This window comes from Manis javanica, chromosome 2, assembly GCF_040802235.1.
Source record: "Manis javanica isolate MJ-LG chromosome 2, MJ_LKY, whole genome shotgun sequence".
Taxonomy (NCBI): Eukaryota; Metazoa; Chordata; class Mammalia; order Pholidota; family Manidae; genus Manis; species Manis javanica.
In genome coordinates, this window is record NC_133157.1 from 124246768 (window position 1) to 124273318 (window position 26551).

The following is a 26551-nucleotide window of genomic DNA, read 5'->3' on the forward strand; positions in this document are numbered from 1 at the left end:
GGTTTCATATGAACTTTGATTTGAAAAAAGCATCTGCTTTTAAAAAGTTTAAAAACCACTAAAGTAGAAGAGCATAAAAGTTATTTTTAGCTTCATAATTTTGATTCTGGTACTTAACTGTCTAAAGGATATTGTTTCTTCATCATTCTCTGCTGCCTCTCCTGTCAAAGAAAAGTTCGTTGAATATATTTTTAATGATATCTTAAAGAAAATTATGGTATGTGGGTAAATAACAAAAGTATGATCACCAAGACTGTGAACTACATGAAGACAAAGACAGCATCTGTCTGCTCACTACCAAGGTGCTCGTTGCTCAGCACAGTGCCTAAAGAAGAGCTTTACTCAGTAAATATCTGTTACAATGGGTAGTAGGTAGGTATTTGAAAAGAGTAACAATTTATTTTTAAGTGAAAATATATTATTTTGTAGTAACAGGTGAAAAACATTTTAAACCATAATCCATTTAAGTTTTACATGTGAAGTCTGTTCTTTCAAGATGATATTTATTGGACATCCACATTGTAATAGGTCATTTCATAAACCCTGTTTACTAAATGGCCAATTTATTGCATCTTCCTTTAATTCCTCGTTAATTTTCTGATTTAATTTAAAATATAAAATGGAAAAGTATCCAATATGATTTTCTCTTAATTCTTTCTCTTTTTTGCATTCAAAGTAGCATCCTTTTAGAATGTTACTTTAAAATAGAGAATATTTCTATCTTAAATTCATAGTGTGGAAGTACTGAAGATAATAATAATAATAATAATAATAATAATAATAAGCTATTTGGGGACAACATTGAGACCATAGTTGGTCATAACTGACTTTTAAATTTGTCAGATCTACTTGAAGTTGATAGGAAAAGTGTTACGGAGATTTCAAAACCATTTTAGTTGAGACAAGCTAAAGAGAAAGTAATATAATGGCAACACATTGAACTACTGGTGCAGGATTGTTTCAGGAATAGGAATGAGAATGTCAGCCTTACATTCATGAAAAAGCATGTAACAACATTATAAACTATTCCTACCTGCACATTGCCTAATAAGATTTTGAGTTTTCATGTTTTAATATCAGTTTCTCTAAAAAAAGTTTCTCCTAAGGCCCTAAAAATCTGTATATATGTACATATATGTACATATATGCATGTGTTTGAGTACATGTATGCAGTTATTCATAATAGAGTTCTTATGCTTGATACCACATACTCATGTATTTATATTACTTATAAATTTATCTTTTTCCTTTAGGTAAAGAGGATGAGTATCCAAAGAAACCTTTGGGACAACTTCCGCCTGAATGTCAGTCTGCTGGCATTAGTCATCTGAGCAATGGACAAAAAAGTGTTGGCAGGCCAAGTCCCCATACAGGCAGCAGAAGAGAAAGTGGCTCTTCACCTCACAAAAAACATGAGCATTCCCCTCACCATCAAAGTAAAATTGGTACACCAGAAAGAGTAAGGCAGCTAAGACGGAAATCAGTGGATGAGGATAGTAAAAAGCTTAGAGATGAGGCAGATTTTCAAAGAAAACTTCCATCAGGTACACAGGATAATTCCAGGCAATACAATCATGCAGCTGCTAACCAAAATAGCAATGCTATGTCAAACATCGGGAAGGAATTTGTGCCCAAATGGAATAAACCATCAGATATTTCTGCGATTGAAAAAACTGCCAAATATGCCATTGACGGCAAAAGTAGATCAGTACAACCCACACTTACAGTCACCATCCCAAGTTTTGCTGACACTCGGCTTTCGAATGTGAGGCAAAAGATGAAGGTTTTGGATGCTGATGAAGGGAAACGGGGCTCTAATGCTTCCCAGTATGATAACGTACCTGAAAATGAAAATGGCCCCTCTATTGAAGAGCTGCTGGAAAGGGCTTACTGTCAAAGTCCAAGGAGTACTGTTTACTATCCAAGTTCAAGAAAACATGCTGAGCCAAGTTCTAGTCCATCAAAAGTAGCCAACAAGTTTACTTATAAAGTGCAGCCTCCAAGTCATGCAAAGTCCCCGTCTCAGTTAGATAGGGATGATCGCAGGACAGCACACCTCCCATCCTACAATAATCCCCCTGTTTACCATGGAAATTCTCCAAAACACATCCCAACCACCAACAGCACTTTTGCGACTCTACAGTTTGCCCATGGGACTCAAATGAATCCTTCCAGGAGACCTTATGGTCCTACTCTTCCTGTCGATGTTTCTCCAGAGAAATCTTACAGCCGCCCAACTCCCCTTGTACTACCATCTAGTCGTATAGAAGTTCTTCCTGTGGATATTGGGGCTGGGGCATATGCGGGCAAGTCAGGGTCCCCAAAGAATGGAACATTCATCATTCCTCCAGTGGATTATTTGGCAGAAAACAGAAAATGGTCAGAAGTTAGTTATACATACAGACCTGAGGTACATGGACAATCCTGGACTCAAGATGCTAACCATAGCCCCTTAAGCAATTTACCAAAATATTCTGCCTTTCAACATGTATCCTTTCAGGACCAGAACCTTCCAGCAGTTTCAGTAGATAGTCCAGTACGGTATAGAACTTCATCAGCTTTAGAAGATGCCAATTCCTCTGGGTATCAATATTCAGGGCCCTCACCTTCAGTATATCACTACAGAAACCGGGATGGACTTTCTGTTCAAGAATCAGTATTGCTGTGAGAGTTTATCTAGTTTTACGTGTTTTCTGCTAAACACAGAATAGAAACCATATGGAACCTACATTGCTATGTGTATAATTGCCAAAGCAGTATTTTATACTACTATAAACACAATTCTAATGTATGTAATAAGAATATATGGAATTGTTTTCATCCTCACATAATGCTGCTTAAGATGAGCATTTTAAATTGCATCATCACTGAACCTGTTAAAAAGAATTTAACATGGAAACATAGCAATAGCATTTAGGGATGCATGCATGGTAATAATTCATTACTGTTTCGTTCATATCTTTCTCCAAAACCTGACCATTCTTACTCTATTAGCCCATTGTATTTTGAGTAATGTTACAAAGCACTGAAAAACTGGGTATAGTAGATATTGTTAAGGCTCTATGTAGTGTATGTGTCATTTATTAGTTATTATAGGCATCTATGCATACACATTTGAACACAGAACTAAAGAAATGTTTAAAAAAGGAAGTGCTTTTAATAGATCCATGGAATAATTTGTTCTTCTTTTCCTCAACTTGTCTTTCAGTCAAGTTTTTTATTTCCCTTCTATTTTTAACCCAAATTTAACTGACTTAAGGGTTTTCCCTGACTTAATTCAACATCTCACAGAATGCTCATCATTCACACATTCAATTGTTGCCATTTTCTTTCAATCAGAAAGTTAAAAACATTGGAGACAGAGGTTAACCACTTAATGGTGCTTAAAAATTGGGGAAGTTAGTTAGTGTAAGTTATGGTCTAAGGTGCCACGCTTGGTGTGTCCATGTACACCGGGAGCAGTTTCAGTGCATTTGGGCTCCTTCCTCTGGTCTGACTCTTGTAAAGCTCAGAGCAGAATGTTCCTTGCCAGATGCAAAGGAAATGCTGCAGTACAGTCTCCAGCGGATGCCAGCAGGGGAAGTTGTAAGCACTCACAGTTGGCAGCAGAACAAACTCCTTTGAAATTCATTTGAAAGCAGGATTAACAATATGGTTACTTCTTAAATTCCTGCAGGGCCTCTCCACAAAGAGCCAGGGTGTTCATTTACATGATCTTTTTCTAGCACTCTTCCTTTAAAGAATGTAGTCAGTGTATATTGCTGCACTCAGGCCATTAAATTATCATTGTATAAAATTGTAAAAGAAGATCCTAATTATTAATAGGAGTCTAAGACTTTGGTGTTTTTGTTTTTTTAATAGTCTGACTTTCATACTTCAAAACAATTTTTTTTTCTTTTTCAGTGAAAAAGTTCAGGTTTATGGTAAAAAAAAGTCTTTAGAAATATTCTATTACACTACAATTACTAAAACACTGACAAAGTTTGGGGCACTTCAAGATAGTATGACTTTGTGTTTAATTGGAGAACTTGTTCTCAGCATTACTTTGCTCAATTTAAATAATAGAGTTGGAAACCTAACTTCTTACAAGTTGGGGCTTTAAGCTACAAGGTACTGAAGTTTGTCTAAAATGACAGTAACATTTGTTTAGCTATTGGATGTGACAATGTTTTTTATGTATATAATGAGTCTAATATAATTTTAATTAACCTGGTAATGATGTTATTAAATGGCAAAAAAAAAATGCAGTGTATTAACAGCTAAGCACTACACTGAAGCTCAAACAAAATTCTGGTATCACTGGGCTCCTGATTCAGATCATGTGAATTCAGCTTAGAAATAAATGTATATAGAAATGTAGCTAAGGATATTAATTCCAATTTTTAAACCATGATTCTGTGACTTGTAATAAACCAAGCTGTACCACTTAGTTTATGATAGAGCTGCTCCAAAATAAGATCATGTGAATTCAGCTTAGAAATTAATGTATATAGAAATGTAGCTAAGGATATTAATTCCAATTTTTAAACCATGATTCTGTGACTTGTAATAAACCAAGCTGTACCACTTAGTTTATGATAGAGCTGCTCCAAAATATATATATTAACAGCAGTAAATAGTGTAGATTTATCTGTCTATATATATGCAAAATATATATATACACACACTATTTTCTTATGTCATCTATGACATTTTTTATCTGTATACTTTTTTTGATGTGATTGTTTTTAACATGCTTAAATAAGTGTACTCTATGTCTTCTATGTGCTTTTTTCATATGGCAAAAATGCTGCATCTCTGATGTTTCTGAAGCTAACTCCTAATTGAGTAGCTATTTCCCAGTGTTTACTTACATGACTTTATATATATCATAGTTCTATGTTACCTGCTTTCTTAATTTCCATTTGTACTGTATTTAGAACTGCATCACTCTTTATTTAATCTGCCATTATTAATAGCAATAAGATTTTATTTCCAGTCTTTCCCAATATAAAATGTAGCACTGTTGATTTTTCAAGTAGAAAAACTTGAAATTCTTTTGCCACCATATAATTTTACTTTCAAATTTATCTTTTAATAAAAGATAAATAATTAAATAATTATGAAAGATTAAATAATACTGGTAAAGTGGGTTAATTTATGGAAAATATTTGGTAAGGATTTATATGGTGTGGAATAGATAAATCATAATGATTTGATTCTGCAATTTCATGTACATGGTATAAATATTTTGCCATTATTAAGTTTTTTCTTCTATAGTAGTTTGCCTAACCAGTAGGCTTTTTGGTATAGCTTTTATTTTTTTAATATTTACTTTGAAAAGTTAAAGAAACCAAACCCAGAGTCTTGAGGGGTTTGAAAACTGACTCTTTCAGGTGCTTATGTTTTTTAGTAAGATTTTTAAAAGTAACTTTTTAAAGCTGGGACAAATATATATATATACTCACACATATGTAAAATTGTTAAGAGTGGGTGTTGTGCATTTTCCTCTGTTCTTGTCCTTGCTGCAACAAAGAATTGAAGGGCAGAGACACAGTAGTGAAGCAGAGTAAAAGTTTTATTTAAAGTTACTTAAAAAGAAAAAAAGTGCAGATGACCTCAGGGAGGAGAGGGGCCCTGAAAGGTTTAAGCTTTATTTAAAGAGAGCAAATGCACACTTTGAGAAAGGGGAGTGTGAGCTACCTCACAGAAGAGGCGTGCTGAAAGGTTGAGATAAAGTTTTAAGGCTACACACTTAGAAAGTGCGGGCGACCTCAAAGAGAGGAGCACTTAAGGATTTAGGGTCTACGGTTTTATAGGTGGTTGAGGATTTTCAGGGATGTGACAGAAGGCCAGGTGCAGACCAGCCAAATTGTCCCAGAATGTTCATCTTTGATAAGACATTAAGTTTCTTCTTTTTCTAACTTGATATGAGAAATATACTGCTTTGATTCCTTTTCAGGATATCAGCTTCTGTCTGGAAGCATATCAATCAAGACTGTCTACCCTGTCTCCAATATGGGCTGAGCCACCATCCATTCTGTTTGATTAAAATGCAGTCTTAGCTTTAAGATAGAATTCTTCCTGAATAAGCTGTACCGTTTAGCAGGTGCTTAAGTAAATCTTACAATGTTATGTTCTAACTGACACAGTGAAAACATAGGCTATGCTGAGATACTTTTCTTTATCTGGGGAGCATTTAAACTTCTAGGCCAAGTTGCCCCTGGCCTTCTCAGTTTTCTATTTTTAACTGGTTAACTCTTTGAGTCCTTTCTAGGGGGCTTTATTGGCCTTATTCCCTTTCCACCCTGCTCATATCTGTTTTCCTGCCTAATAAAATTATACATCAAAGTATTAAAGGGAAGGAAAAAAATTCTTGATCCTTATACCCTCCTAGGTTCTCCAGCTGAGGCCTGTAGACTGAACTGATGAAGTACAGACTGACAAGATTTAAATTTATTTAAACAAGTTTATTACCTATGCATCCTGCACTCACATGGTACCAGGGATGAGAAGCTCAGTGGGAGAGTCAGATTTGGGGTCAGTGTACTAACTTAGTAGGGGAAGGGTAGGGGGAGAAAGGCACTTGGGGAAAAGCAAATGGCTCTTTGGAAATAAGTTGCTCTTAGGAGGGTAGATGGGAGAGTTGATAGTGTGAGGCCTTGTGATGTCTCATGTGGCACCCCTGCCCAAAGAGGTCAGAGCTGCCTTCCTGGGAGGAGGTTTATGACAGTTGAGTTCTTTGGGGAGCTCTGCATTTAGGCAGATAAGGGACTTCAGGAATTCAAATGCCTTCAGCTCAAAATCATTCTTAGGCCAAAGTGGTAGATTTGGGGTGGCATGTCCTTATCCCTTTCAGTGTCAGTGATAGAATGTTTCTTGAAAGAATGAAAAGACATTTCTGGAGGATGTTTACATGACATTATGTGATTGTTTCAACTTTTCTCATTTTAAGAAGATTCTAATTCTAAATGTTATTCTCAGTGTGACTTTAGAATGGAGCTTCATATTTATAGTCATTTCAGATCTCTCCCTCAGGGCCCATTATAATGCAAACCACCAAATAGCACCTAGTCAATAGTTGCTGAGATATCTTTTCATTTTCATGACTAGAGAAAAATATGCCAGGTCACAAAAAGGGATTTATTCATAGGATGGACAGCTTAATCTCTGGAAGTATTATTACTTTCAATTATCTTTTAAGAGTCACCCCTTTATTTTAGTATGGACTGATTGTGGGTTAATTAGGATCATGGTTTTGGGATCTTTTTTGTTTAATTGTCCTTTAATGGATTTTAAATGTCCTTTTCTAATATGGATATTAATGCTTATTGACCAGGTGGTTTTAGTAAGTCAAACTTCGCTTTTATAATGACCAAGGTATTGAAAATAGGAAGAAAGGGTTTCATTTAACATTTATGAATTGTACTTTGAGAAGGATTTTCAATCATCTGTAAACCTAAGCATAGCTGCCACCATTTCATAGGTAAGAACACTGAGAAATAAAGGAACAAATTTTAGATTTCATAGGAATGGATCTTGATCCTTGCTTCTCTTTAGAATTATCTGGGAATTAAAAAAAAAGTTATCCTTGGTTCTTACCCTAGACTACTTAAATCTGAATCTGTTGGGTAGAACCCAGGCATCAGATAATTATATTTTCCCCCATTCAGTCAGTGAAGCTCTTTCAAGAGAAAAAATTAAAATAAAAACCCTCTGCAGTTGATTGTCTTATATTCCCACTATGAGCTATCTCAAAAATTCTTAACATTGCTTTCAAGTTTAGAAACTGATTTCAAGTAAGTCAGGAAAATTTCCACTGGGAAGATTAACATTACCAGCCATCTCAGTAAATCTGATGAGCTACTGTCAGTTGTGGGAAATATAAATGGCTTAAAATGGAAGATGGCATGACCCCATACTTTCTCTCATTACTGCTTACAATAGTTCTTCAAAATAGGTAGAGCCTTATTAAGATTTCCATTTTCCTAGACAACCTCTGTCATTTTCCTTAAGTGACATGCTAAAAAAAAGGTCTAAGCTGTTTGGGAGCCTACCAGAATTTTCCCTATGTGAGGTGCAGAGCAAATGCTGCGTAGTCTGGTCATTCACTTAACCAGTAACCATTTTCCTGACTTCTACAGTGTACTAGTTGTCCTAGAGACTGTGTTCTAGTTGTCCTAGAGACTGTGTTCAGCTCACACTGCAACATAGGAAACAAGTTTATAATCTGTGAGTCTCAGTTCAATGTTGAAGACATGCACAGGTGATAGGCCACAGCTCAAGAAGGCTGGGGAAGGCCTGTGGGGAGTTGCCTCAGTCGAGCCTGAGGGTCTGTACAGCAGACAAAAGGGAGGGGAAGGGGCCATTCCTGTGGAGGGGATGGCATGAGCAGCTGTGTGCTACCTGTGGGGAATTGGCCCCTTTGATGTGCATGTGCGGTGGGGCAGGGGGAGTCCACAGAGAGACCAGATCATGGAGGGCCTTATATGCCACTGAATTAGATGTAGGCAGGTTTTGCCGTGGTTGTATTTACATTTCCTGTGTGGCCTCTAGAGGTGCAGGCTGGATGTGAGAGAACAATCCTGAAGGAGGTTAGGAGGATGGCAGCAAGTGTTCTACCTAAAAGGTGGTCAGAGTCAGGGAAGAAGTTTCAAAGAAAAGGTGATTAACTTGAGAACGAATTAGTAAGTAAAAATTGGCAAGCCTTGATAATTGTTTGAATGTAATCATAATTACAATAAGAAAAATAGCTCACATTACCAAGTGCTTACTATTTGGCCCCATGCTCTAGCATTTGCCTATGTTAACTGAAGTGTGTACTACTATAATTACCATTTTACAGATGAGAAAAATAAGGCACAGAGAGATTAAGTAATTTGCCCAAGTGACACAGCCATAGAGCAGGACTTGAATCTAGTGTCTGAGCTCCCTGCCCTGCCACAAGTTTTTAAGGAGGTATGATTTTCCTAACATAAAATTCACCCTTTTAAGCGTGTGACTTGTTCATAAATATACAGAGTTGTGCAACCATCACAAACAGCACATATAGTCGCAAATACTGTGCAACTATAGCAAACTATAGACCACTACCATTGTCTCAAGTAGATCTCTTGTGCCTGTTGGCAGTCAGTTTCATTCCCACTCCCAACCTTAGGCAACCACTAATACACTCTTATCTTTCTAATTTGCCTTTTCTGGACGATTCATATAAATGGAACCAGACGTATCTGGCTTTTTCATCTGACTTCTTTCGCACTTAGCATAATGTTTTTGAGGTTCATGTATGTTGTAATTTCCCCTTAATGCTGAATAATATTCCATTATAGCTATTATATTTTGTTAATTCACTAACCAGTTGATAGCCATGTGGATTGTTTTCTATGCTGCTATGACCATTTGTGTACAAGACTTTATGTGGGCATGTTTTCATTTCTCTTGGGGTATGTATCTAGGAGTACTATTGCTACCTTAGTGTAAGGTTCATGCTTAACTTTTTAAGAAACTGCCAAACTCTTCCAAAATGTCTGTACCATTTTACATTCCTACCAGCAATGTATGAGGGTTCAGATTTCTCTGCATTCTCACCAACACTTCTTTTGTATTTCTGTATTTTGTATTTTTTTATTATAGCCAGAGCAGGTGTGAAATACCTTATTGTGATTTTGATTTACACTTCTCTAATAGCTAATGATACTGAGCATCTTTTCATGTGCTTACTCATGTATCTTCTTTAGTGAAATGTCTATTCAAATCTCACTTTTTAATTAGATTGTTTATTATTGAATAGCAAGAGTTCTTAATATATTCTGGATATAAGTTTTTCATAAGACGTGATTTTCAAATATTTTCTCCCAGTTTATGACTTGCCTTTCAGTTTCTTAGTGGTGCCTTTTGAATTGCAAATGATTTCAATTTTAATGAAGTCTAATTTATCCATTTTTTCTTTATAATGCTTTTAGTATTGTGCCTCTCTGCCTAATCCAGGGTCATAAAGGATTTTCTCCTGTGTTTTATTCCAGAAGTTTTATAGTTTTAACATTTGGGTCTATGAGCCATTTTGAATTAATTTTCATATATGGTGTGAGGTAAGGATCTAAAATCATGTGAATATCCATTGGTCTCAGCACCATGTGAAAGACACTATATTTTCCCCAACTTTGCCTTGGTACCTCTGTCAAAAATCAATTGACCATATATATGAGGGTTTATTTTAAGCTTTGAAATCAGGAAGTGTACATCCTCTGACTTGGTTCTTTTCCAAATTGTGTTCACTATTCTGGGTCCTTTGCATTTCTATATAAATTTTAGGATCTGCTCGTCACTTTCATAAAACAAACCTGTTGGGATTTTGACAGGTATTGTTTTGACTCTCTAAATCAGTTTGGGAAGAATTGCCATCTTAACAATGTTGAGTCTTCCAGTCCATAAACATAGATTGTCTCTCCATTTATTTTGTTCTTCTTTAATCCCTCTTAGCAATGTTTTTCAGTTTTAGTATTATGTCTTGTGCTTTTGTTAAAATTACTCCCAAGTATTTTATTTTTCTTGCTTTTGTGAATGGAATTTTCTTGAGAGCCTGTGTGATTAAGTATCATTCTGTGCTGTTGAAAAGAGAGGAAGGGTCAAGGTTGATTTCTGTAATTCTCAGGTTGGGCAGTAGGGTGGATAGTGGAGCCACCATGTGATAAAAAGAACTCAGCAAAACAAGCAGGCTTAGGTTTAGTGAGAAATGACGTGTTTTGACATGTAGAATTTGAGGAATAGGGGACTGATAGATGGTGTTGTCTGATAGGCATCTGGCAATTCCAGAGAGATTTGGGACTTGGCAGCACATAGGAGGTAAGCCATGAGAGTATTTACCTAGGGAGAAGATGAGCAAGTGAAGGATGGGGACTCTGGGGGATCACTGCATTCAAGGGGTGCCTGAGGGAAAGGAGTGCGTGAAAGACTCAGAGGAAACATCATGGACTGGTCCCGCAGTATCTGAATGTCCAGTGTTGGAAGATTGAGCTTTGGAGCCACACTGACTTGAGTTTGATTTTTGCATCCATGGGCCAGCCACTGTTCTTGGTCCTGGTGAAACTGTGATCTAACAAGACAAAATCCTTTTGTCCTTGTGGATTTTATGTTCTGAGCCTGATCCATTTCCTCATCTACAAAATGAAGACTGCTACTTCTTTCATTGGAGTTGTGAGAATTAAATGAGTTAATTTATGCAAAGTGTTAAGCACAGCGTTGTCACACAGTAATAATTTGGAATGATATCTGTAATCATGTGCCACTGCAGTGTTGGCTTTTAGTGACTTGAGAGGACATGGACCTTGACCACCTGGAGCTGATTGTCTGATGAGGAGCACAGAGGTAAAAGACGTGACAAAAGAGAGGGAAGGCAGAAAGGGTGCCATGAGAAGACAGTTGGAGGAGCAGGAGTCCCAAGGAGACGCCCAGCAGTTTAAAAGGCAGCAGAAAGGCCCAAGGACTAGGACTGGAAAGATGGTTTGGATTTGACAATGAGCTCGCTACTGTCATCTGCTGTCGTTCCTTGAGCACAGTCAGATTGCAAGTCGCAGGCACAGGTGGGAGGTGCTGTGGCTCTCCAGAGGTTTAAATGAGAATGGGTGGGCTGAGCAGTAGTTGGAGGGAAAGATGGGGAAAGGGATGTGTTAACACAGAAGAGATAATGCTAATTAGAAATCAGTATGACCATGCAAGCACTCTGAACACTTCTACAAGTCAGCTCTTGGTTTATTCCAGCTCATTACTTTGCATAATCATGAGTGTTAAAACACCAATTACAAAACTTTCTTTAATTCACTTTCACTTTGATCTGAAGGAAAACCAGCATAATCTGAATATAAGCAGGCTGCATCAAGGAAACACTTAAGTACTGCCCATGAACATCACTGACTTTATAGAGCATTTAAGTTTTGCTACCATGTGTAGTACACTAACAGGAGGTGTGATTCAAATGTAGTGTATGTGCAAAACATGGAGAGGCTAACTTCTCTGTAAGCAAGATAAGAATCAGCAATGCACTGTGGCTCCCCAGAAAGCTCAGTCAGTCTTAAGTGAGTTAATAAGCTCTGTCACAAATTCATGGTGTGGCTTTGGACAGGTCACTGGGTCTCTCTATGATGCGTTTTCTGATGTAGAGAGAGGGAGTCTGAAAAGGATTCTGCCCAAACTCTGAGGGCAGGTGCCCTGACCAAAGGCCTGTTTGCTTTGGCTGGGTGCTGTGGCGCTGCTGGGAGGATAATGGGGAGCAAAGGCCAGGCAGTCCCTGCTCCCATGGAGCAGGTAGTCTCTCTGGGGAAGGCTGACTTATGTAGTCACCTACACAAGTGACCCACACCTGTGGCAAGGACCAAGCGGAAGGAGAACCTAGTGCTCTGAGTGCCCATAATAATGACAAGCACCAAGATGACGCTCATGAGAAAAGACATGGCCTGCATCAGATGTGCAGGGGAAGTAGCCATAATGGGCAGAGGAACTGCCTCACAGCCACAGGAGATGCTGCAGCTCCCGTGGCACAGCCAAGGAGCAAAGAAAGCCATGTAGCAGGTAGTGACACAAACAGTTCAAGTTGCTGACATGAAGACAGTTTTAAGTCATCGTGAATAATAGTGTTAGAGTTTCCTTTGAACAGGAAGGCAACAGTGGCTCTAGACGTTTGCAATTTGGTAGAGTGGACCGGAGGCCATAGAATCTGCACTGTCGTCTGCCTCTCATCAGCAGTGTGACCTTGAGCAAGTCACATTCTGTTTCTGGGCCTTGCTTTCCTCAGCTACAAAATGTGGGCATTAGAGTGAGAAAAGCCTGAGACAGTGGATCTCAATTACGTTGCACAGGAGAACCACTTGGGAAGCTGTCAGAAATATGGAGGTCCAGGTTCAGGTGGGTCAGAATCTCTGAGATGGGGTGCAGGGATTAGGGCGGTTTTTTAAGTTAAACACAGCCCAACAAGTCAGGGTTCTGTAATCCATCCTGAGAGTCTAACCATGCAATGTATAGGAAGATACTACAGTTAGTCACAGCCTTGGGCTTGAAACATTTGATGAGAAACCATGAATGACTTGCCTCTGTTAACAAGAAAGAGCAGAGGTCACTCCACCTCTAATCTTTATTCTAGGTCCTACATCACTCTTCTGTTACTATCAGGAAACCACCTTAAAATCTTATTAGGGGATTTTTATTATAGAGGTTTTAATGGTGTAATGGAAAGAACACAAGCTTGAAAACAAACCTGGAGATGTCTCAGCTCTTTCAGTAACCTTACTGGACCTCAGTCTCATGAAAAGAGAGGGAAATTGAGGCCTTCCCTGCAAGGTTTTTCTGAAGGTTAACTCAGATGATGCACATGTAACAGTGCCTGGAACATTGATGCCATCCAGAATCCAGTCACCTGAGGACAAGAGACCAAAAGGGACCTGGCCACACATAGGGACCTGGCAGCTGAAGCACTGCGCTTGTTGGGGACCCGTCAGGATGACAGATCCCACCCAGGTCCAGGAGACCTGTTTATGTCTCCAGTGGACTCAGGCAGTCCCTCCTCAGTGCTCCTGGTTTTGTGAAGAGCAGTTTACAGAAGAAGAAATGAGCCCAGAATGGTCCAGTGACTTCGCCTTGGACAAAGGACCAGACCTCACCTTTTCCCACCGCTGCTCCATCCCACAGCAGACTGAAAACAGCGAATTCCAAAGAAGAAGGCAGACACTATGTGTGCACCCTGCCTGCAGTCGGATCTCAGCCTGAGAATAGGCAGAGGATAAAGATCTAGTTATGTGTAAAGTCAACCAACAAACCCAGGTTCAAATAGTCAAGTAATGGAGCTCAACAAAATGTAAGGCACCTGCATTACTGTGTAGACTGGTCTGTGTGATGATATCCCCAAGTCACTCATACATTCATTCACTCAACACAGTGCTATTGAATGTCTGCTGTGTGCCCACCAGAATCACAGTTAAGTGCCCTTCAGAATACACATATTCTGTTCACTACCCTCCCAGCTTAAAAACAAAACAAAACACAAAAACTCCAGTTGAAGTCTTCAGTAATGCTTGGATTATTGCAATGACTTTCTTCTCACTCTCAATCTCAACTTCTACCTTTAAACCCCAACTTGGAGTATGTCCTTTTCTTGCTTTAAACACCTTCAGTGTTTCCCAGTGGACAAATTAAGTATCGGCCACAGCTTGGCTTTCAAGGCTGTCCATGAATGTGCTGTGAGCTTCCTCTCAGCAGGGTTTTCCCATCTGCTTTCTGGGGCCCCAGGGCCTCAGTAGAAATGACTCGGACAGTTGTGGGTTTGGAAGTAGCAGAGTTGCATGTCTGTGTGAACGTGACTAAGGGGCATTGATGGCACAGGAGATCATCCAAGAGGTACATTGGACTCTTAGCTCCGGAGGTTGCAGGGGCCTGGAGTGTGGGCCATTCCAACCTCCACAGCACCCTACCATGGGGAGACCTCTCCCACATGCCCAGGAAGTACATCACCCACCGGGCTCTTGGCAAAGTAACAGGCATGGATTGCCTTGTGTCCCCTACACTCCTCCCATCTAGTCACTATTGCTTTGCACCCCACTCATCTCTCAAATTCTTACCACCTGGTATTTTATTTCCCTGGTGAACCTCCGCATCATATTTATATTTAAGTAAGAGTGTCAGACCTCAGGGGTCTGTATCCAGTGCCCTAGATATTTCATAGGCCTCACTTTTCTTAGAGTTTCAAGTTACACAGGTCTTTAGGAAGGGGTCAGTTTTAGTTGGAAGTTGAACTGTACCATCTGTTACCCAGATCACTGATTCTTAAACTTGAATGTACATAGAAATTGCCCAGGGATCTGCTAAAATGCAGATTTGATTCCATAGGGCTGAGAGTTCCTCTGAGATTCTCATTCCTTACAAGTTCCCAGGTGGTGCTGATGCTCCGAGCCTAGGAACCATGCTTGGCATACCAAGGGTCAAGGCGAGGCTTCTTTGAAGAGCACCCAGGAAGAAGTTCAAGTTCCAGAGCCACATCACAACCATAGCAGAAGGCCAAGCAATTTGCTGTGTCCAGAGGCAGCTGCCCAGCATGGTTCATGGAGCACAGTGGCTGTCCCTGCAGGATATATGCATGGACATAAATGAGATGGCTGTGTGTCCCCTCCCCTCCGTTGTGGCAGACTGTTTCACAGGCCTAGACCCTTCAAGGCTCTAGTCTGGCTGTTAGAGGTGGTGGTTCTCATTGCCAGAAGGCACTTCAGCCAAGTTCTTAAGGGAAGAGAGTAAACTGTTGCCTTTGGGGTCTCCTGGAGGCCCCCCAGCAGGTGGCAAAGTGCCTGTTGACAATGTATCCTGAACACAGGCTTTTCTTCCTTCTGTACAGGCAGAGAGGCCAGATGTTTTTGCCACATTTCTTCAGTGTATGACACCTACTCCTCATTTACTTTCTATGGAAAGGAAGATGATAAAATTTAGCTAGCCCAAGCTGTAGGTTGGAAGTTATAACCTACCTAATTCCTTAATTAAGCTATCAATTAAGGCTGTGTCTAGGACACCTGCTGTGTCCGGGCCTCGTGCCATGTGGTGGATGCCAACTCTGAAAACCCATCCCTATGGAGCCCAGAGCTCCTGATGTGTTTGTTTCCAGTAAACCTTCAGTCATGGCTCTCCTGCCTTCCCTTGTTGCTGTCTCCTAAAGTATATTTTGAAGTCCACGTTGAGATGGGTCACCCAACCCAACCATTTGTGGTTACAGAGTGTTGGGGTCTGCCAACAGATATCATCTGGCCTTTTGAGGGCTGCAACTTCCCCAAAGAGAACCTTTGTGTTGGCCATTTGGCCCAGAAGCCAGCCCTGTTCTTAGAGGTGCCCAGCTTCACTCAGGGAGAGGCATGAAGTATACAGCTCAGCAAGGCAATGAAATGGAGTCAGGGACACAGAGGAAATGAGGGCCCTCTGAAGGTAAGATCCATTGCAATTTACCTTTATAACCCAGATGGATGTTCAATAAGCATTTGTTGAGAGAATAAATGAGTGGGAAAAAAGTTAGAAAAAGCTGTTGTACATGAAACATGGGTGTCACCACCAAATGCCTTAGTTGTTTTCCTGTTTTCCCACCAATTATGTGTAAGGCTCTCATCTTAAACACTCAGGAGGCCTGCTGAGATGTCTGTGAGTTCACCCTGCTGAGAAGATGAAGAGTAACCCACCTGGGGTTGTGGCAGGTTCTTCACCTATAGAATGGAGCACATGAATCTGGTCAATATCGGAGCCTGGAGTCATATCCTGTGACACGCGCCCCCCCCCCCACCTCGACATGCCTCCTAATCTGGCAGGCTGTGGACACATCCAGGAATTAATTGCACATGACCCACGTGTACTGTGCTAGGGGTCAGCAGTAGTGGTGAGCAAACTTGGGAGACCTGCCACTGACTGCACCAGAGGGCCTCCTGAGCACGAGCATCTCAGAAAGAAGACTGGACCTCTAACCCCGGGCAAATGCCTAGCCAAAGAGGTTAGCTCTGCCCCATATACAAATGAGGATGATGACTAAGATCAGTTGCCACACGCTAATGGTGACTCTCCATGCTAAATGGAAAATGAAGGGAAAGGTACCAGGTGGTTGCCATCCTTCCCTCCCCTACTGAGGAAGTACGAAAGGCTCTCTCCTCTTTAGAAACCAGTGCAGGGTCCACACATGATCACCCTGGGTTTTTTCCTAGGTTGGGGCAAAGAAGTAGTGTGCTAAAATCTCTTCCTTTTCTGCCCTGGCCTCCAATGAGCATTTATTGAGCACCTGCCCTGTATTAGGCGCTGGGAGTTCAGCAGTGTGAATCTGCACACTCCACAGAGAAACAGGTGAAGTCAATACCTAGACGGGGAGGAGGGACAAGCTGTGGAGACAGCTACAGCTGTGATGACGAGCAGTGGAGACCTGGAGAAGCTGACCGCTGAGAACAGGCTAGGAGAAGCAGGTGCAGCAAGCCGTGTCGATCCTGAATGGAGTCTTTCCTACAGAAGGAGCAGCAAGTGCCAGTGTTCTGAGGCAGGAGCAGGTCTGGTGTGCTTGAGGAATCACAGGAAGGCTTTTCCTGACAGGCATATCCAAGAATTTGCTGGCATGTTTTATAATCACACAGAAGCCTGTGACAGTCTGAGGGCTTCCTGACATCACGTCAATGGAAAAACTCTCCTGGTGTCTGCGATGGCCCGCACTTCATGTGGGGCACGTGGAGAGAGATGAGGTGATGTGAAGGCGAGTAGTGACATTTTCGGAACTTAGACACTGTGTGGTCACCAGGAAAACACCCAGGCCTGGATACATTTTTTTTTTGGTGACTCAGGATGGAACAGAGTAGACTGTAAAAGGGTAATCCCACAGGATTACAAAAGTGTTAAGAAGGCAAGAAACAGTCAAGAGATTGAACAGCAGACAAAAAAGTGTCCTTGACTTTGGTGTGCCTCTGATTCGTGCAGCAGCAGCAGATCCTGTATTTGAAAGACAACAGTGTTCTAGTCTAGGGTAGCCAGTTGCCTCTATGACTTTTGAAACCAATAGTGGGTCAAGTCATGGCAAAACCAGAGCTCTGTTGTACTGACCGCAGTGTGAACGGCATGTGGGGTTCCATGGGCAGAAATTGGACTGTGGATAATTGTTTTGTTAGAGGGGAATTGGGAGGCTTAGTAAATTCAAATGTACTTCAAGCAGTATTCAAAAACCTCATCTAAGGACCCTGACTGTACCACGGGATGTTTGGCTGATGCCAGCTAATTAGGAAAGCCCATTCTGGGCCTAGCTTGAGCGAGCCCAGGGAAGGATAGTGTTGTTGCCATAGCTGTGCTCTGGGGCTTCCTGTATAACTTGTGGTCTCCTTAAGCTTGACTGAGTTTATTCTATGCACAGACTTCCACCAAAGACCCCCGTGTCCCAACGTGCAAAGCAATTGCCAAAAGGTAGTAGCTCTAACAGCTAGGGTTCTTACCATTGCAGCTAAGCAATTAAAGAGGACCCTAAGTTTTACCAGGAGCAATTCCTTGGACCCTTTGGCGCTGGTCTGCAGATGGATCCAGGCTTCACCATGCAGGGTTTCTTCAGGCTAGCAAAGCCTCACGGACGCTGGGGATTTTACACTTTGGGCTCCAGTATTACCCACTGACTTCTAGGTTGGGAAGATTCCTGTGAGGCCAGATCCCCGGGAAAGCATTTCTTAGCATGTGATTGGTGGGGTGTAGTTGGCAAATGTTGCAGGTGTTATGCAAAAACAATAAGCAAACAAAACGGAGAGAAAAAGTAAGCAAATAAATTTGGAAATCTGGGGCGCAGTAAAAGTCATTTGTTGATTTTTAAAAAATAAAACAAGTTTTCCCTGAGCCATTAATGTGCCCTGATGCATTGTGAATGTCCAAAGGGATCTGTAGCATTTTCCACGCCCTACCTTACCATCCGAACCATTTCCCGTGATCCCCTTGGTGACTTTGTGGTCCAGTGGCGACTCTGGGACACGCTTAGACCAGAGCTCCGGGCTGTGGCTCACAGACAGCAAGGAGGTGTGCACAGCCGAGCCCCTCTCAGCAGTCTGGCTTCCGGCTGCTTTAGTTCCCACAGTCCTGGGCAAGCAGCTGCTGCTCCTCCTGACGCAGCGCCGGAAGTCGCTAGATGCCTATGCTACGTCAGAGTGCGCAGGCGTCCCTCACCTCAGGCCGATTCGACACAGGGGCACTTTGTCATCACGCCTCGTCACAGTAGGGAGGGTGAGGGTGAGTGCAGCACAAGACACAGTACTTTGAGGGAGAGGAGAGATCGCTTTCGTGACAGTACAGGGTTATGCTTGTTCTACCCTATTGGTTATTGTTACCCTCTTCCTGCGCCTGGTTTATACTTTACGCTCGTCACAGGCGTAGGTGAGCAGGGAAACAGTATCTCCAGGGCCTGGAGCTCTCCGCGGATTCAGGCGTCCATCGGGGCCCATCCCCAGTGGGAACAGGGGACTCCTGCACAGACCCTGAGAGTAAGTTTTTAGAAACTTGTGCAGCAATTGGACAGAGTGGGATTTTTTTTATTGTCTGTTGAGCCTAATAACAAAGTTATGGGGCTTATATTTTGTATTTGTTTTATTAATTTCATGTTCGTTTAGGGTACTTTACAAAAAATATTCCTCTGCAGCACACTAAAACTTAAAAAACGTCCTTCCCTCATAATCTGCAGCGTCCTTACCAAAATGACTCCCATCAGACCTTCCTAGCAACAGGCCAAGAGCACAGACGTATCCAAGATGGACTCTGGATGACCTTCCAGCATCTCCCCGCAGTGCAGACACCCTGCCTGTGGGTATCTCCTCCCCACCTGTCGTTTGTCGTCTGCCCGCAGACTCTCAGACCGCTGCCTCCAGGTGGGCTGCCCTCTCCTCTGTCCAGAGCGCAGGGTCGCTGGTTACTGCTGTCACCCACACGCCTCTGCCTGCTGCTCTGCACACGTGTCTGCCCTTGGAATATTGCTGACAGCTCTTTGAAAACTTCAGAAAGTATCACAGGCTTTCAGGAATGGCTTGCCACCACCGCTTGGAGGCATGGGAGGATTTAAGCAGCTCCGTTTAAACAATGCTTGGCTTTTGTTCTCCCTAGTCAGGCTGGCCATGTGAGGTTTTTTTCTCCCACATCTTTCTGCAGTGTTCTCCAATAGAGGACTTCAGTCTTTTAAAAACAGTAATTTTTGTAACAATGGCAATTACTTTAATTGGAGTTCTTTAAAGGTAGATCCTTCTCGCCCACCTCCTAACACATGAATCATGCTCTCATCTACTGTGCCTGCATCATTCCAAATCAAGGAGGTATTATTTCCTCTTTATGTCTGAATGGGTCTTGCAGGAAGGGGGTCAAAAAACTTCCAAAACTCGCTATTTTTCAGTCTAGGATAATTATAAGTAATTTTTCTTTGTTTCCAGATAATGGTAGATAATCAGCTTCATGTATAGAAAAATGTGCACATTGTATATGGCTGGCTCCCCATTTAGGCCTTTCACAGGGGATTAGAACTCTTAATGTCCCACAGGGCGCCATTTCCTCACAAAAGCCTTCTCCTGCTCCCCAGAGGAATCTACTTGGCTCTTAGGATTCTTGGGGGCCTTGTGCTATTAAGTGACAGTAGTTGGCCCTACATAGGTTCTTCTATTCCTAAATAGCCACACTCTTTGGAATGGTTGATTGAGCTGTTTGACACATCCTAAGGAAGGAGGCAAAATATCTTAATTTCACTTTCTGAGAAAGGTGAGGGACAAAGGGGTCACACTGAAGGTACAGCGGTGGGGTGACAGAGCTTCAGGTGAACCCACAAGAACCAGCTGTCCATGGGGGCTCATCTAGTTGGCCTCCTACAACCTCTGTGATGGGGAGTGGGGGATGGGAAGAGGCAAACTCTTGGGCTCTTAAAGTTCTGTTTTATGTTAAGTTTTGATCTCCTGGTTGGTGTCAGTGTTGGGTGAACTGCTGTGAAATGTGTCTATCACAGCCATTTAGGAAACAGAACCATTGAACTTTGCCTCTAAAATGCCTTTCAGAGTGTGATGAGCAGAAGCAAAGTGAATTCTGTAGTTCTCACTGATTCATGTTTTCATGTCCTTTCTTTGCCCCTTGTCCATATTTTAGGAAGATAATAAAAATAAATGTTTCCTCTACAATTTATTTTATTCCTTCCTTCTTGTCTGCCGGCCTATCTATGTATCTATTTTTCTATCCATCCTATATCTGTATCTATTCCTTTAGCCGTCATTATCTATTTAACCATAGTAGGGAAGGAAGAATTCTCCTTTACCATTTTTGGGTCTCCAGTTGGATCTAATAATTAAATTGACATAAGACAGATTAACAGGAGAAAAGTATACAGTTTTCATTAAATTTTTACATGTACATTCTCAAGACAATGAAGACTTGAAGAAGTGATAAGAACAGGAAGCCTTTATACCTTTCAGTCAAAGAAACAATATGTTTCTGAAGAATTGACAAGACAAAGGGGTCTGGGTTAGGAGTCCTCAATTGTGAAGAAGTATCTAGGAAGATAGGGGTACTTTAACGAGGTTTGGTTGTATAGATCTTTCAACCCCAAATTCCTGTCTCTGGTGAATAAGGTTTCTATCCTGCTGGTACAGAGAGGGCATGGGAATTTTATCTCCTGCTTTCAGGAAGAGAAAGAGGCAGAGCCCTCTTTTAACACCTGCTGTTTTTTAGTTAATTTGCTTTTAACTCAAAATAGTCAATATGCCAAAGTGATATACTTTGAGGTGACAATGCTCTGAATTCCTTCACCATCCACTCATCACCTATATTCCTCTTTATCCACTCTAACCTATAACTCTACCTGCCTGCCCATCCATCCATCCATCCAATACCTTTATCCCTATCTGTCTGCCCATCCATCCATCCATAATCTATTATCTATCTCATTCTTCAATAGCCTGCATGTCAGGCCTCCATGGTCTGTGACCACTGGTTGAGCCACACTTCCTCTTTCCATGAATTCTTCAGCTGCTCATTAATATTGTGAATTTTTAATCTTGGATCCTGTGGGCAAAATTACACTTTTTCCAGCTCTCTCGCCTGTCCTTAGTCATCTCCCTATCAATAGATGTTTACAAGGGGTAGGGAAAAGCTGTTCTCCTCTTAGTTCATCCAGGACCGGGAAAGAAACAGGTGAGTGAGAGCGGTGGCCAGAGAGCAAATGGAGCCAGGCTTTTTATAAACAATAAGCGGGTTTCTCCCACTTTATTTTTTTCCCTTGACTGATTTCAGCTTTGCAGGTTTATTTTGCCCTGGGCTGGGAACACACTTTCCCCCTGGAGTTGCTGATCTCCTCCCTGCCTGGGGTCTTGGATCTCCTGAGATCTCTCAGGGGTCTGATTTTGGGGTTGTGGTTACTCATAGAGGCTGTGTCATTGAGCCAGACCACCATTCCCCTCCCTCAGACTGCTTATCAACATGTTAGCTTTGGTGCTTGGCACTGTATTTCAGGTACAAAGCAGGCTCTTGCCGTAAATACTTCCACCCTGACAGAAACCAGACTGAGCTGATGAGCTAGGGAGAAAGAAGGGGAAGGAGACACAGTGTAGGGAACTGGTCAGCCTACTCGATGCAGCTAACTTTAGGGCCTTTAGCTGTCTGTGTCTGTCCTTGGGGTCCTTTACACTGTTCCCCCACCTGGCCTCTATGGGAAGAAGCTGGGGGACACCCCTCTTCCCTGGGAGGGCCTTGGGCATGTCCCTGACGCAGGGTCCAGCCCAGCTCCTGGGAGGCCCAGAAAGAATAGCTGGCTCTCCAAAGGAGGCTGGCCTTCTACTTGTGTCAAGACCAGCGTGACCCAGCGACTACTGATGACACAAATGGCCCCTGGGTTGGAGGGGTACCCCCCTTAAACTCTCAGTACTGCCTGCCTTTAGGTCCCTGACAGGACTGACCCATCAGAACGTGATTGTCCTGCATCAGCACTCACTGGGCCTTGGCCTGAAAGACAGACTTCGGGCAACAGCATTCCTGAAGGTGGAGAGATAACAAGCTTCCCGCCCAACCCTCCTCCCCCCACTCCCCCAGGTTCCCTGTTCTGGACTTTCTTCCTTCCCTTGAGGTGGAATTCTCCAACCCAGCCTGGCCTTGTACAGATGCACTTCCCTACTGGCTGCAGGTACAGCCACTGCAAACCCAGTCCTTAGCCCTGAGCCCACCAGTTAATTTTTTTCCAGGAATAGTTCTGATTCTGCCATGTACTGCGTATGGAATACAAATACGGAGCTTCTCAGCCTTTAATATCTACATATATACATTCAGGACAACAGACTCAACAAGAAGTGTGGTGAGTATTTGCTTTATATTGGTGGTCAAAGGCTTACTTAGTGGTTCTTCCCAGTACAAAGAATCACTGTGCCCAAAAGGTGAATTCAAATTTCTTCTCTTTATTAGGTAAATACTGCTTGAGTGTTTAAAATGATTTTAAAAGATAACAAAACCTCTCAAACCTTAGTTAGGGCCTTGGATTGCATTTGGACATCCTGTTTGTCTCCTTTCCTGTCTACGTGCTCTCCTCTCGCTAACACCTCATCTGCCTGCCAAGGCTTTGAGACAGGGCTTTACATAGTGCCCTGCTGTTTACCCCTGGGGGCTCTCAGAGCCCACGCCCTATTCCTATCATACTTGTCTTCCTCGCTCCTTCATTTCTGTCCCCTCTGAGTGGAAGTGAAGGAGGCCACATTGCAAGCCCAGTTTTAGCCTGGGTGGCAGCAGCTGCCAGGACCCCCTTCCCTTGGAAGCTGTCAGTCATGTGAGGGGGAGCTCCCTTTCTCAGTTCTCATATGGCTCACATATGCTTGCTAATAAAAGGTATTTAAAACTTGGAAATGAGACAAAAATGTAGATGACATGTCATTCCAGTGTTAAAATGGATATGATCTGATAGGTCTGCCAGGGCACCCGGGGGACATTTGCCATGTCTATAGACATTTTTGATTGTCATGACTAGTGGGGAGAAGAGGGATGTTACTGCCAACCAGTGGATAAAGGCCTAGGACGTTGCTCAACAGGCCACAAAGCACAGAGCAGCCCCTCAACTAAGACTTACCACGTCCCCTGCTTTCTGTTGATTAAAGATCCAGCACTTCTATGTGAACGTAAGATTTTTTGACTGATAAAGATAATTTCTGTTTGGTGGAAGGTAAAACCAAAGTTGCAGCTTATTACTCTGTAGGACATTAACCAGTTTTGTATTATTTTATGTTAATCTAGCACTCAGATTCTAACAGATCTTCATGAAATTGCCCCCTAAATATCAAGTTCCTCAAATGCTCTTGGAACTATATTACTATTTCACCATTAATTAATGAATTGAATGGCATATTTGACATGTGTTCCTTTCAATCCTGTAATAGTTCTCTATTGCTGGGTAGCAAATTACCCCAAAACTTAGTAGTATAAACCTATAGTAAACATTTATTATTTTACATAGTATTTGTGGGTTAGGACTTCAGGAACATTTTAGTAGAAAGATACAGCTCGGCTTCTCTCATGAGGTTGTAATCAAAACATGAACCAGGGCTGCAGCCAACTGAAGGAGGCCAGGGGACCTGCTCCCCAGGACGGCTCACTCACATAGTTGGCAAGTCAGTGCTCACTGTCAGCAAAGGCCTCCATCCTCTCCATGTGGGCCTCTCTGTAGACCTGCTTGAGTGTCCTCCTGACATGGCAGCTGGCTTCTCCAAGAGCCCTGCCTCCCTCCCATGACTTTAACAGGTCGTCTGTGCATCCAGCCCCATCTGAGTGCTGGTTTGTATGGTTTGTTTCAGCCCTGGTAAAATGTGTGTTGGGGTGCTTGATGAGACAGGTTTGCTTGCAGATGAAAAGAAGATGAGCAAAAAGAAAGACCCCCCTGAAACAAAAACAAAAACGCTCAACTCTGATTCTGTGGCAAACTCTCTCTGAAGCCTAACCAAGCTCACAGCCTTGACAAGCAGTCTCAAGAAAGCCAAGAAAGCAGCTAAGTGAATGCGGTCTCGGTGGCATATGTCCTGTTGAGATCCAGCAGGAGGAATGAGTCATATTAATTCTGTTGGATATTGAGGGCGATGTTGCAATTCTTCACAGTCCCTGCTCAGAGGTCCTCAGGGAAAAGAGTGTTTTTAAATTGAGGACAAAACCTCGGTGCAAGCAGGCTGCTGGAACTTTGTAGCCACCTCTCAATAGAGAAGACCAGGATTCATTGTCAGACTTTCTACTTGGAAGGCGTCTGCCATTTACATCACTTAATGCAGAGCCCAAAGAAATGATTCTCTCCGCTCTGTAGCCCTTTGACCAGGGGCTGAATGTGAACTTGGTAACTCAGGGCACTGTGTGTCTGCATCCACAGACCCAGATTGCAATCCTCAAAGGAGAGCGTCTGTGGGCCTGTGAGTCATTCAGCAAGGTTGCTAATTGGCCAACAAATGGCAATGATTTTTTCTTGCAAAGTGTCCTCCCGTTTCAGTTGGTCGGGAGCTGCTGGCTTTGCTCAGGGCATGGCGGAACCTGGTGCAGGGTGGGCAGCTGCCTCCAGGCTCTTGTGAAATGCTCTCAGATGGAGTGGTCTGTGTTTCTTTCCTCTGAGAGTCTGTTGATCTATTTTCTTCAGGACACAGTTGTGTCTCAGCAGCAGCTTTGGGTTTTTATTTATTCATGTGTTCTCAGAACCCTGTGCCATTGCCAAAGCCTTTATGCCTCTTAAAGTTTCAAAGCCTCTGCTTTTATGGCCACTGTTTGTTGAAGAGAAGTGCTGTTTGGGGAAATGATCGGTTTGCCTTCTGACTAGATGATGGATGAAGTATTAGATTTTCCTCTTTTATGTAGACCTCTAATGCAGCATGGGCATATGCTTTCTAGTGCCACCAGCTCTCCTAAATGTTCATTAATTCATGTGTTCATGCATGCTTTCCATAGGATCCACCCCTGTGCTAAATTCAGTGCTAGAATAGTGCTAGATTCCTGGGATTTATCACACTGAGTCCAATGGATCGGAAGTTCGTCTGAGAATTGTGGCAGCAGTTTGGATGTAGTTTGGATGCAAGTATGTGCATCCTCTAAGTGCTGTCTAGCCTGGCCTTCACAAAGGAGCATTAGACTCCAGATTGCATCTGGCAACAGCAGGTCTACTGAATGTCTGGGAGAGGAACCAGGCGGACCGTGGCATTACTGGGTGACAGGAGCTGGAGCACACAGTCCTGCCATGGCCCGGCCCTGCCTGCCAAGTTCAAGGGAGCTGCCATCACAGGGAGCAAGAGCAAATGGGGAGCAGGTAGCATTTTGAGAGCAAGTGGGTGACTGCAGGTCTGTCTCACAAAGCTGGGTTGCATTCTTGAGGAGCCTCTGTCTCTCCCAGCCGCCACAATCTTGAATCAGGATTTTATCATCTTTTTCCCTGAGTCCTCGTGCATGAGACAGAATCAAAGCACACCCAGGTACCTAGGCAAGGAGGAGAGAAGAACACTGTGGCTGGGCTTGGCCTCAACCCTGTCCCCTAGAGACTGAAAACAAGGGCACCTGGGGCCACATGAGCAGTGAGCCACCCCCAGCAAATAGAGTCCAGTCTGATGCTGCCTGAGGCCTGGCGAGCATTCCTCCTCTCCCTGCTCCCTGGAAAGGAGGTGGAGGGCCACGGCCCTGCCTTCTCCTGCTCCTCATTGCTCTGCCAGTCCTGTGTCTGTGCGGGGTCAGTGAAATGGGAAGGCCAGCTGTTGTCCACCGAAACAGGTCAGAAAGGACTTTAGTTAAAGCCAAGAACACACTTTACATGAGCTCCACACCCAAGCTACCTTCCCTTCCCTTCCCTCCTCCCTCTGTCCTCCCTACCTTCCCTCCATCATTTCCCTCTTTCCTCCCTTCAGCTTCTTTCAGTTTTTTAAATTGAGGTGGAATTCACATAACATAAAACTGGCCATCTTAAAGTGCGCCATCCAGGGCACTGAGTTCATTCAGTGTCATGCAGCCCCCCGCTCTGCTGGTTCCAGAGCACACCCATCACGCCCGTTAGCCATCACCCCCTGATTCTTGCCTTTCCCCCAGCCTCTGACAGCCATTAGCC

At 42.7% G+C, this 26551-nt stretch overlaps 1 protein-coding gene across 11 annotated transcripts in view; it reads left to right on the forward strand.

The window, feature by feature from the left end:
• The window catches only part of USP6NL (USP6 N-terminal like), a 317648-nt gene extending 294843 nt beyond the window's left edge, over nt 1–22805 (forward strand). For 10 of the 11 annotated variants that reach the window (XM_073229324.1, XM_073229327.1, XM_073229326.1 and 7 more), the window contains one exon: nt 1254–4761. In XM_073229324.1, the coding sequence (XP_073085425.1) occupies nt 1254–2668 (1415 nt within the window). In that variant the 3' untranslated portion in view covers nt 2669–4761. Of the gene's footprint in view, nt 1–1253; nt 18975–22691 lie in introns of those variants that run through there. The other variant, XM_073229320.1, reaches the window with a different exon arrangement.
• The last annotated feature ends 3746 nt before the right edge of the window (nt 22806–26551 follow it).